The 11,635-nt window shown below is 49.6% G+C and overlaps 3 protein-coding genes across 3 annotated transcripts; 2 read left to right on the forward strand and 1 right to left on the reverse strand.

The window, feature by feature from the left end:
* Window positions 1–3,392: 3,392 nt before the first annotated feature.
* Window positions 3,393–4,683, reverse strand: F5J12DRAFT_859672 (uncharacterized protein). The gene is made up of 5 exons (XM_051746819.1): window positions 4,498–4,683; window positions 4,227–4,445; window positions 4,101–4,172; window positions 3,711–4,044; window positions 3,393–3,659 (listed from the first exon to the last, which is right to left on the reverse strand). Exons 1-5 carry the CDS (start codon window positions 4,573–4,575, stop codon window positions 3,631–3,633), a joined length of 732 nt encoding a protein of 243 aa, XP_051595732.1. The 5' UTR covers window positions 4,576–4,683; the 3' UTR covers window positions 3,393–3,630.
* Window positions 4,676–5,747, forward strand: F5J12DRAFT_859680 (uncharacterized protein). Its single transcript, XM_051746820.1, has 2 exons — window positions 4,676–5,316; window positions 5,365–5,747. Exons 1-2 carry the CDS (start codon window positions 4,788–4,790, stop codon window positions 5,496–5,498), a joined length of 663 nt encoding a protein of 220 aa, XP_051595733.1. The 5' UTR covers window positions 4,676–4,787; the 3' UTR covers window positions 5,499–5,747.
* Window positions 5,748–6,541: 794 nt separating this feature from the next.
* F5J12DRAFT_929638 (Symplekin tight junction protein C terminal-domain-containing protein) lies at window positions 6,542–11,635 on the forward strand (the record flags this gene model as incomplete). The annotated part of the gene is made up of 19 exons (XM_051749503.1): window positions 6,542–6,706; window positions 6,864–6,893; window positions 7,197–7,321; window positions 7,435–7,566; window positions 7,606–7,700; window positions 7,767–7,881; window positions 8,107–8,292; window positions 8,372–8,557; window positions 8,614–9,032; window positions 9,077–9,153; window positions 9,211–9,531; window positions 9,560–9,597; window positions 9,660–9,735; window positions 9,788–9,961; window positions 10,022–10,161; window positions 10,235–10,444; window positions 10,500–11,014; window positions 11,084–11,193; window positions 11,283–11,635. The coding sequence occupies 19 exons, from the start codon at window positions 6,542–6,544 to the stop codon at window positions 11,466–11,468; spliced, it is 3,300 nt and encodes a 1,099-aa protein (XP_051595734.1). The 3' UTR covers window positions 11,469–11,635.

Genomic DNA, 11,635 nt, shown 5'->3' on the forward strand with positions numbered 1-11,635 from the left:
AGAGGAGAATCCAACTGAGTTGATGGAAAGAGTATGCCCTTGAAGAGGGCCACCAATCTGGACATGTCTCTCAGCATCCCATATCCTCACAGTCTTGTCATCTGAGCCTGACACAATCCTCTCACCATCAGAGGAGAATGCCAACTGACAAGACCCCATGAGTATGCCCCTGAAGAGGTTCACCCACCTGGACACCTCTCTCAGTATCCCAGATCCTCACAGTCTTGTCCTTTGAGCCTGAGACAACCCACTTCCCATCAGAGGAGAATGCAACTGATAAGACCACAACAGTATGCCCCTCAAGAGGACCACCAATCTGGACACCTCTCTCAGCATCCCAGATCCTCACAGTCTTGTCCAAAGAGCCTGAAACAATCCTCTTGCCATCAGAGGAGAATCCAACTGACTTGACTGCACTAGTATGCCCTTGAAGAGGGCCACCAATCTGGGCACCTCTCTCAGCATCCCAGATCCTCACAGTCTTGTCAACTGAGCCTGAGACAATCCTCTTTCCATTAGAGGATAATCCAACTGACAAGACCCCAAAAGAAAGCCCCTGATGAGGGCCACCAATCTGGACACTGCTCTCAGCATCCCAGATCCTCACAGTCTTGTCCTTTGAGCCTGAGACAATCCTTTTCCCATCAGAGGAGAATTGAACTGAGTTGACCCCATGGGTGTGCCCCTCAAGAGGACCACCAATCTGAACACCTCTCTCAGCATCCCAGATCCTCACAGTCTTGTCCTCTGAGCCTGAGACAACCCACTTCCCATCAGAGGAGAATCCAACTGACAGGACCCAATGAGTATGCCCCTCAAGAGGACCACCAATCTGGACACCTCTCTCAGCATCCCAGATCCTCACAGGCCTGTCAACTGAGCCTGAGACAATCCTCTTACCATCAGAGGAGAATCCAACTGACAAGATCCCAAAAGTAGGTGCCTGATGAGGGCCACCAATCTGGACACCTCTCTCAGCATCCCAGATCCTCATGGTCTCATTCTTTGAGCCTGAGACAATCCTCTTTCCATTAGAGGAGAATGCAACTGCCAAGACCCCACCAACATGCCCCCCAAGAGGACCACCAATCTGGACACCTCTCTCAGCATCCCAGATCCTCACAGTCTTGTCAGCAGAGCCTGAGACAATCCTCTTGCCATCAGAGGAGAATCCAACTGAGTTGACTGTACTAGCATGCCCCTCAAGAGGACTACCAATCTGGACACCTCTCTCAGCATCCCAAATCTGCACAGTCTTATCATAAGAGCCTGAGACAATCCTCTTTCCATCAGAAGAGAATCCAACTGACTCAACCCCACCAGTATGGCCCTCAAGAGGACCACCAATCTGGACACCTCTCTCAGCATCCCAGATTCTCAAAGTCTTGTCAGCAGAGCCTGACACAATCCTCTTCCCATCAGGGGAGAATCCAACTGACAGCACCCAACCACTATGACCTTCCATTACAACCTGAGCAGCTGACCATTCCTTAAGCCCTCCTGCAGAAACTCTAACCAGCCAAGAAAATTTTGCCACAAACATTCTGGCAAACACTGTGTTTGATGGTGTGAATGGTAATGCAGATATATAAAGATGTGGTGTGCTGTGGGAGATCACACCCCCAAAGTTCTGCACAAATGTAATCCCATCTCGTGCTGATGCCAATGTTTCCTCAAATCCATCTTGGCCCTTGAATATTATGTTAGAAGACATCAACTGCCACTCTGTTTCACCCACCTGTAGCCATGATATAGCAGAGGCCAGAGCACTTGTAGCCTGCCCAAGTCCACTGATAAGACTGAGTGTCTCCAGCCAGAAGAGAATCTTTTCACTTCCAACAACCATTTTTACTAACATTGCAAGTCCAGATTCAAACACAACTTTCTGCAGATGGTTGGCCCAATATCCGGCATGAGTAGGATAGATTGAGTCCGATATTTCGGTTAATTTTATCCTGCAAATCAACTACCTCAGAGTTGCAACAGTAAGAACTATCCAATCCACAGATGTTGAATTTCAGTTCTTTGCACAGGGTGTGCAATGAAGTAAACGCAAGAGCACTATCCATGCCAGTGCTCGAGACACCAACACAATATACCCCACTTCGCGAGTGATTGGTGAGGAAGTCATAGAAGGATGCATGGAGAGGTCGAACAACGGAGCACCTGTCTACAATGCCACTCAACAGCAGGCGCCATAAATTCGAGAATGATAATGATGTCGAAATGGTCTTCCTCGGAGGGGAAGTGACTGCGCATCTCATTTAAAGTTCCCATTTGCTGAGGGACAGACATTGAGATGATCTGTTGCATGACGGAGCGAAATCGAGCGAGTGTGATGTCGTCCTCTGGTACAGTGTCCCCAAGGATTGTGCTGTACATGAAGTCCAGCAAGGTTCCCCCACTTTGGACATGAGGGGACATGATTTCATTGTAGCGGTCCCTGACTGTTCTGCCTGGCCTGTTCGGCCTAATGAACCCACATGCTAGACGAGCCCATTCAAATAGGCCATCTGATTTCCAAGTAATGTTTTGGATTTATGTGGCACCAATCTCTCGAAGATCACCGAGTTCACTGGAGACAGTACAGTTCGATGTCGTGTTCCACAGATATTGCAGGAATATCATCCAATGACATTGTCTTCACAGTGAGAAGTGACACGCAGGACCTGTTCAATGTCTGGCAATGGTCTGGACGTCAAAAAGATGCGGAAACTGGAGGGTAGACGAGCAGCTTCTTTCGACGTGAGAAGATGTAGGATGTGCTCTCTCGATGTGTCCAGTCCACTTTCATCCAAGGCATCGATCACGACGACCACATTCCCGACTATCGCCCCATTAACCTTGCACAGCGGTTCCAAAATCAAATGCTGCCATTGTTGCATTATGTCAGGCGTGGTCCGGAGGGAGCGGTCCTTTGCAACTATGTCGGCCAATGCGCGTCGAAACGCTGGATCACGGTCTGCCAGATCACGAGCAATCGTCGTCAGAATCTTCTCTTGGTGGCGCTCAGCGTGCCTGTCACGAGCGAAGCAGAAGCAGGACCCAAGTCCCCCAGCGTCCTTGATCCATGATGCAATTGTATGGGCAATGGCTGATTTTCCCCTTCCGGCTTGCCCGTGAAGCCACAGAATGCGAGGAGCGTTGACATCGGGGTCATTAATCCAATCAATGATCTCCTGCAAAATCTCTGTCCTCGTACCGTCGAGGCACTTCTTTGTCATATTGAAGCTCGCTCCATCTGCGTAAGCCATGCCTTCAAGGCTAAGGTCCTCAAATATGCAGTATGTGTTGACGCGAGTGTCCCGAACCGCACGATCGCGGTATTGTTGCATCAAGCTATCTAGAGTCTTGACGTAACCATTGACAATTGTCTGTGTTTCAGAAAAGACGTTCTTTTTAGCCCTCAACCCTAAGGATGTATCGTATCAAATCTCGGAGCCGAAAGGAGCACAAAACTTACAGAAGCTTTTCGTCTCAAAGTAGTTTTTGACGAACTGTGCAGACTCGCTTATCACACGCGCAATCTGCACAAGGGTATCTTTCATATTTTCAATATAGTTAAGGGTGTCTGGCTCCGATAGAAATTCGTAGACCTGTCGGACCATATCAAGAAGGTCGGATACCGCGTTATCCAGATTTGCGTGATGTATGAACAACTACAGACGATTAAGCAGGATGAAGAATGATAATAGTAGTCTGAAATGTACCTGAGAAGCAAACGTTAAGACCACCAAGGCAATCCAGGCATAGGGATGGACCTGGAACCCGTATGTGATCGTTGCAAGGACGCAAAACCGGCACACTCATGTTGGTAAGAGTGGTAACGACTTGATTGAAGACCTTGAATGGTTTAAGATATGTATCGCTCATGTTTTGAGCCTCGATGACTGCGCTATCTGCCCGACCGACCGCGTCGACAGCACCTTTACCAATACGCGACATAGAACCCATGTCGTCGAATGCCTTGACTGCAGCATCAACGTCCTTGCCAATTGCCGCCGTTGCCGGTTCTGGTTCTAATCTGTTGGTTAACTTTTTAGTCTGTTCCAACAGAATCATTTAGTCATAATCGTAAATGGTATTCGGGAATCACATACATCCTGTATTGGCGTCACTTCGAGTCCCTCTCGTCGCTCCTGAGTTCCACCACCAGTATCGGTATCGACAGTCTTCGATGAATCACTCAGTATCATCACGGTGACTGAATATGGCTTGCAACGTACTACCTCTTGGACCGGACCTGCATGGTGTAGGTGTCCTTGTCCCTGCGCTTCCGCACAGGGGACTGTACCAGCAGCTTCGGTCGCAATGGTGGTCGAAAGGCCTTTGTTCGATCGGTGGAAGAAGCGTTTCATTCTGGCGAACATTCCCAGAGAGGTCATACCCGACGTTTCAGACACAGGGCCAACGTCCCCTGCCCGAGCTTGAAGTCGTCCTGGCGGCTAATTTCTCGCGGATCCAGAAGTACATATCCAGCAAAGGATAGTAACATACCAAAGCAAGACTGGCCGTCGAGTTGGCCGTCTTCGCGAATCCCAAGAGACGGCGTTTCTTTGATTGCGTTCTGGCCATTGAGAAACAGGTGTTTGGTGAAAAATCAAGGGCTGATTCGGGGTTGGAGGTGCAGACAAGGAACTAGTGATGACGGTGTTCGAAATTAGACGCCATCAACGCATTGTAGCTGGTGCACGAACGTCAGAATTGTGTAGTACTGCGCATCGCCCCCTAGGATGTTTCACCTGTCCATCCTATTCCCCTGTCCTCGTCCACACCCATGACTCTGGATGATCATGATTCAGAGAATCGGTAAAAGACGGAAACGGGGAAATCTTCTTGATGAACATCGAGACGTAGCTCTGTCCTGGAACAGTGTGCGAATGGGCCAAGAGCAGGTAATATTGCTGAGGAGTCAGGCCGTGACAGCGGAAAGAGTTGGTGGCGGTCGATCGCACGCGATGGCGGAAATGACAAACGGTTTGCTGATTTTTCGCGCAATTCTGGTGACGTTTTTCCAACGTATAGGCCTTCGGTGGAGAAGGATAGGGATAACACCCCTAAGTCTAATACCATTCTTTGCTCCCGTCCTCGTACTCGTCGTCTTCGGACTTGCCTATGCAAACACAAACCCACTCTTGTACAGAAATGGTACGTTATTTCGCCACTGGGACTGTTCGTCATCGGTCCCCGTTTCAGATGAGGTGCGTCGTGCTATGTACACACGGGCCGAAGGCGTCGGTTTTAGTAGCGTATCGACGCGCTCGTGCCTGCTGATTTATCATCTGTACAGGCGGCCAGGGGTCCCGCATATACAAGGTAAACTATCGTCCGATATCGCAACCCATCATTGACGCGACTTGACAGATCAGCCGACATCGAGGAGATATGCACGGGAAGTGGGAAGATACGCGCGAAGGTCGGCTTTCTTCCTGCCCCGCCAACGTATCTCGGGATTGACTCGTCCCGCTTACTCCACTACCAGACCCTCACTGTTGTGAATCAGTGAATGCCGGCTCGAACTGATACCTTACCGACAGGCTGCCCCGATAGCCTGTTTACTCGATGGAAACCCAGTATTCTCACCTTTGTATTCATGTGTTGCAAGGGGCATGTGGCATAACAGTTAACCCCAGCGTCGAATATCATTCTGGCAATACCAAAGTTACATCTTTGAATAACCTTTTTCTGTAAAAACTCGAGGTCGAAGTACAGTGAGTCTCGAGTAACTTCATGCATGAAAATCTTCCATGATCATAATCGCCCGCGCAATTGCGTCTCATAATCTGACATCCCCCTATTTGAACATCGTCACCTCTCCCTTCCTTATTTGAATCTCTTTTTTCTTTGCCAACCTCCCAGTGTCGATCTTGTCCGCGAATTTCAGGCCTGCAGTAACGAGTTCTCCGACATCAATTGCGCATGCCTTGATTGAATCGACGACGATCGTCCCTACTCGTTCCGCGACACTACGGTCTGTTTCAACCATACTCAGTTTGAAGCTGCCAGCGAGATTGATATGTGAGCTGGGTGATATCACTTGGAGGGGAATGCAGTCGAGTGGATGAGTTTCTGCGTAAATTACATTTGCATGGTCTCGAATGTCGGTCGTATCGCCCAATACAAGCAAGTCCTTCAAATACGGCAGGGGCGATTCATGTAGTACGGGGAGCAGATTTTCCAGAAATACATCCTTTGAATGACTGACATTGCACGGCGCCTCACGGGCGAAAAGGCACGAATATAAAGATCCACGTCGGCCCCAATCGGTTTCCCAATGCCGAAGGCGATCAACTGACTGGCAATGATGTAGACAGCTTCGAGAGAAGTGAGGGTGTCACATGGACAGAGCTTATCAGCTGTAGTATGTGCCTTGCCCGATTTTATAAGGCACATATATGAGATGAGTCCACACTAACGGCCGTCCTCAAGGCTGCCAGTGTGTGCTCATGTTCATGATCTCCTTCACACGCCTGCTTTCCTCTTACACGGGGATGGTCGAAGCGAGCAAACCACGTTATTATCGGCGAAGGTAGGAACTGAAATGACCTTGATCACGGTTCCCGAAGTCAATATCGAAGTAAGCGCTTTGGTTATTCAGGCAGACATCAGCGGCATAACGAGTGACGCTCTCCGTACTCCATTGGATTTCAACGATGTCGACGCGCTGTGCATCTCGGGATCGAATGTGACCTTGCACTGCGCCACAGTTAGTCCCAAGATGAGCCGCACCATTCTTGCAGTCGCTTCATTGACAACTGTCTGGCGGTGTCTATGCATGGTGGAGTTTCTTGGGAGTGGTTGGCATCAATGTCTTTTCAGCGCAATATGCGCACTCCGTAAGGTGCAGCTCTCGGGGTGCCTAGTGGACCGGTTATTCCACCGCTATCGATAATGTAAGCTTGGTCATTGTCTCCGTACCTTGCTTGTACTTCCCTACTCCCAACGACTTCATTCGGGGAACATGCTTCCAATTGGTTACGCAATGCCAGCTAACTCGCATTGTAGGCACGGCTAGAGTTGTGTCTCCGTGATCTGCAAGACGCCATGGCTCTACTGCGGGAGTTTCTTTCAACACACAGTTGTCTGCCAGCTTTGTCACTTCAGTCGTCCATGGGCAGACTCTCAATTTTTCACTTCACCTAGTTGTAAATCACTGCAACACACTCACCATCTGGCCTTGCCCATTCATTGCACAGGCTAACTTGACTACGGAACGAGGCCTGGAATCGGACACTGAGATGAAGTCCCGGTCACCGACTGTAGCAATTCAAATCCATGGACCATGGGTTCAGGCAGGGCAGATGTTATTGAACACGTTACAGTACATATTATTCTTGCAAAGCACCCGCGGGGATCAAGGTAGATTCTGGTCTTTAGAGTCGCTGCTTGCATTTCTCGGTGAATGATCGTAAGGTAACGACGCTTACTGTGCAGGTCTTGTAGCGTGTTCGCGCTTGCGTTGACGGACGTTTGGCAGACGCACTGGGGGAGACCGGTCCAACCCTCCAAGCCTGTGCGAATTGGTTGCGCCTTGAATGCCATTGCAGCACGGGGGCTCCCTCCACGGTACATAGCAGAAAGAAAATACGACGGAATTTGAAAAAGCGGTACGCGACATCCTCTGGTCAAGAGACGGGTGGCGGACCTCCTCCACATTGCAAATGTCGGTCTACTGGTCTCCGCCGTAGTCCGCACGCAACGTTAGTACATCTTTGTAGTAGTATCTTCTGCATTCTCCAATCAAACCATTTTACCCTTCTCCTTAGTCGCGTCTCGGTCCGTCAGCAGGTTGGCGAAGTTGTTGAATAACCCCTCAGTTCGAATTGTCAAGGTCGTCACTCAATGTCTCACGATCGCGTATGCGCTCCTCATCTGTACCCTGTAAGAGATTTTCCACTAACCGCATTGGCATCACTCAGCATCTTCGCCTTCTCTTGTCATTCGTCAGATGCTCCAATCGTACACAGCAACTGGAATGGGCTTTGTTGTCCCAGTGTAAATCTGGGATAGTGGATTTCGCCCAGCTGACAACGGAATTAAGTTATCCGCCATCGGGTTCATGTAGAAAGTCATCCTCTTGCAATTCCGTGATATTTCTAATCTTAGGGTACGTGTCTTACTTTTCCCTCCTGGGATTGGAACCAAATTAATGCAAATTGAGCAGCTTCAAAATAAGAACGACCCCAACATTGCCATCGTTCCCGTGGACCACTCGTTTATATCCGCGTCTGCTCTGGAGGCAGAGGTAATGAAGTTGTTGGAGAACATGCTCATGGTGGTGTACTCAAGCCAGTGAGCTTACCCGAATTCGACCTCCTCCCCCGCACGGCGAGGTCTCTCATCATAATGATCACTCGGATTCATTCTACAGGGAACCTGATATCCTCACGGCCATCGTCAACAACTGCAACATTCTCATCAAGCAACGACCTTCGTCGGTTCACTTGATCGTTTCTTCTCTGGTTTCGTGGACGCCAGTTTCCCTTGCCGGACTACCGGCGTCTGTGATCAGGGGCGTGGAAAAGAGCATTCGAATATTACCTGTACACATATCCAGGTAAGTCTAAGGGTCACGAAACATATCTCGGGTTGTCTGTTGAGCTCCTTTTGTAGAGATCCTCACAGTTCGGCCTTCGGTGCCCAGATTAACAAAGCTTTCGCCATACAAGTTGAACGTATAGAACGTGCTTCCGCCGAAGAGAAAGCACCAAGGGCAGCTATCGCAGCTGCAGCAACTGAGACAACTCGTAAACGCCCGCCTTCCTCCATTTCTGCAGAAGAAAAAAAAGATCCAAAATGTCCAACAGCCGAAGTCGACAGTGGAGCGGCAAACTCTGCGGTATTCCTTGCTGCGTTCAACTCTACCACGCTCCCGGTCAGACTCGTAACGGACCTCATTGTTGCTAATCTGCAAGCGTTCTCGAAGTCCGCATTAATGAATTTGGTTCAATCGTATCGACAAAGTAGAGGATTACCATCCGTACCACCAGCTAAGCCCCCTCGGCCACCAGACTCTGTTGCTCGTACCGAAGGTACCTTAGTTGGCGGCACGCTCGCAGGTGCCGAAACTGTCAAGGAGGAAGTGTCGACCCATTGAAAATGGATATCGATGAAGAGGAAATGGAGTATGAACCGGACAAATTGAACCTGGAAGTTAGTGCCTTATTTCAACTGTGGTCGGAATCACCTGACTTAGCTTTCATTCTCTAGATTTCCGCTGAAGAAGCTGCCGCCTACAAGGATATTCCTGACGACTGTCCCCTTGATCTGTTAGATTTCAAGCTCCCGTCACCCAAAGACCTCTCCGCGGACGAACGGGTCGCTCTCATGCGGAGCGCTACCACTCGAATATGGGATAGTGCGGAGGATATACGGCGTACAACTTCCATGTGCAGTAGTCAGACTTCCAGTGACATGTGGATGGTGCTCATCGTTCCCGTGACCACTCGCGCGGTTATACTTCCCGGAGCATCTGAATCACCAAAAGACGATGCCGAATCGAGCGATGCGACGGACACAACTAACGGCGTTGTATTCGCGGCAAGATGCGCTCCGGCAGACCCTTTGCGAATATATCATGAACGATTTTCCTTCTAGGTTTGTTTTGACAGCTTTTTTTGTTCCTTTGCGATGACAGCCATGAAAACATCTCATAACAGGTTACACTTGGCGATTACTTGGATGAATGAAGAGTGGCACAACGACCGCATACGAAGTGCGGCTGACCCCGATTGCGTATGTTCAACATGTGACTTTACCTGCAGCTCCTCTGCTGACTACTGCCCAGCGCCCGAATTACCAGTCGTGGCTAAACCAAATCATTTCTACGTATCAGACCGTCCTGGAAGGCAATGCTGATGAAAAACCTGACAGTAAAGACAAAGCGTTCTCGAGGTTTTCGTTGGACTTGCCAGATGTACCCTCGGACATTTGGGACATACTCCGTGACCTTTCCGTCAACGTAGAAAAGCTGGCCCTGTATTGCCTCGTGATTAATTCGGATCATTGATTGACTTAGCAGGATGCACGTGGGCTTCGCGATGCTCCGAGACTTGTTTTGGAGCGGCCATTGTTACGGGCAGAGGCATTGCACGCGCTATTGGATTTGACGACTCATCCAGATTCGGTTGCACGGCGTGCAACTATTAATATGGTGAGGCGGTGGGTCCCAGGCATAGAAGCCCTGCATAGCATGATTCGAGACTTCGCCTTGCAAATTCTACGGTGCTTGCAGAAACGACTGTCTCAAGAAAGCAAAGGCACTAATGGTAAAGTGTGAGGCTGAAGTTGATAATATGGAAGATGGACAACTTCCACCGGAGGAGCTTATCCAGACGCCATACCTTATCGACGAAATACAGCTTCCGGCGGAGAAGTCGCATGTTCTTCAACACGTCGAGCTCCTCTTCGCTCTATCTGTCAAAATTCCCGAGTTCTGGGATAGGTATGTGTCACCCGCCCATTTTTATGGTGTAAGCTTATGCTTTATTTGCGTCCAGGATCGTTGTGTCGTACAGCCAAATGGACGTCACTGTACAGGAGGCCATACAAGATCTCATAATGGCACTGATCAAGTCGTTGGGCTGGGGCAACGGGAAACTCCTGACGCTCATGCGGACGTGCCCGGCTGGCTCTGAATCGTTGGCTCTTCGGGTGTTGACGATCTTCATGGAACACGGGCGACCGAGTGCACAGCTGGTTGCGCTGGTCAAGGGTCTCATTTCAGAGCGCGGTCCCGATGCACATTTCCTGATACCGATCGTCGCAGAGATGGACAAGGTGGACATCATGCGGCACCTCCCCCGTATCGTCTCTACCCTCGATGGGCAGCCGGAGCCGAAGAACTTGGTTCGGTTGGTATTCAGCTCTATCGTGACGACGCCTCCGCAGACGTTTGGAAGCGCGACATCAAGTTTACTGCGTGCACGACAGAGCGAGTTGCTCACGCCTGCTGAATTAACGGTGCTTATGCACGAGGCTGAGAAAGAGATTGGGTTGATGAGCGCGATCGAAGGTATGTGTTAGTGGTTCCATTCTTTGGTTTTCTTTGTGGGTTCTAATGCCATGAGGGAATCGAAACAAGCCATTGGGATTTGTTTTTCCATGACGGATATTTTCCGTTCTGAGATCCTTGCTGTGGTGATGCAGCAAATTGTTGACGAACCAGTTCTTCCAGTATTGTTCCTACGGACGGTGCGTATTGCTGCATAAATAGGGAGCCACGAATGATGGGCTAACCATGAATTGACGAACATGTCATCCAAATGGTAACGGCATATAAGTCACTCATTCCGTTCGTCTCGACATCACTCTTGTCGTGGTTAATCACGAAGGAAACTGGCAAAACCCTCACTTGTGGGAGGGTTTCATTCGTTGTGCTAAAGCGATCGCTCCAGCTAGTTTTGGGACACTGCTCCAGCTTCCTAAAGAACAACTGCGTGAGCTATTGGACAAGCAGCCGAATTTAAAATCCGGTCTGCGGGAGTACCGTTGCCAAGAGCCCAGGGAATCAGGCGAGGGTGGCTGGGTTTCTGGATATCTTCGGGGACAACGATAATACGCCGGTGGATGCTGTGATTGCCATGCCTGCATAGCATGCTTGTACTACTACTTTATGTGATCAGGAAGTTAAAGA

The sequence above is a fragment of the Pisolithus orientalis genome (assembly GCF_024613125.1).
Source record: "Pisolithus orientalis strain OTSU chromosome Unknown F5J12scaffold_49, whole genome shotgun sequence".
Classification (NCBI taxonomy): domain Eukaryota; kingdom Fungi; phylum Basidiomycota; class Agaricomycetes; order Boletales; family Pisolithaceae; genus Pisolithus; species Pisolithus orientalis.

What these genes read in the sequence shown, in the direction of transcription:
- F5J12DRAFT_859680 (XM_051746820.1), top strand. Translation starts at nt 4,788, where the DNA reads ATGATCATGATTCAGAGAATCGGTAAAAGACGGAAACGGGGAAATCTT. An exon ending in AGGGGTCCCGCATATACAAG is followed by an intron (nt 5,317 to 5,364) that starts GTAAACTATCGT and finishes GCGACTTGACAG; the next exon opens with ATCAGCCGACATCGAGGAGA.
- F5J12DRAFT_859672 (XM_051746819.1), bottom strand. Translation starts at nt 4,575, where the DNA reads ATGGCCAGAACGCAATCAAAGAAACGCCGTCTCTTGGGATTCGCGAAG. An exon ending in AAGTGACGCCAATACAGGAT is followed by an intron (nt 4,045 to 4,100) that starts GTATGTGATTCC and finishes CTGTTGGAACAG; the next exon opens with ACTAAAAAGTTAACCAACAG. An exon ending in TCTTAACGTTTGCTTCTCAG is followed by an intron (nt 3,660 to 3,710) that starts GTACATTTCAGA and finishes AATCGTCTGTAG; the next exon opens with TTGTTCATACATCACGCAAA.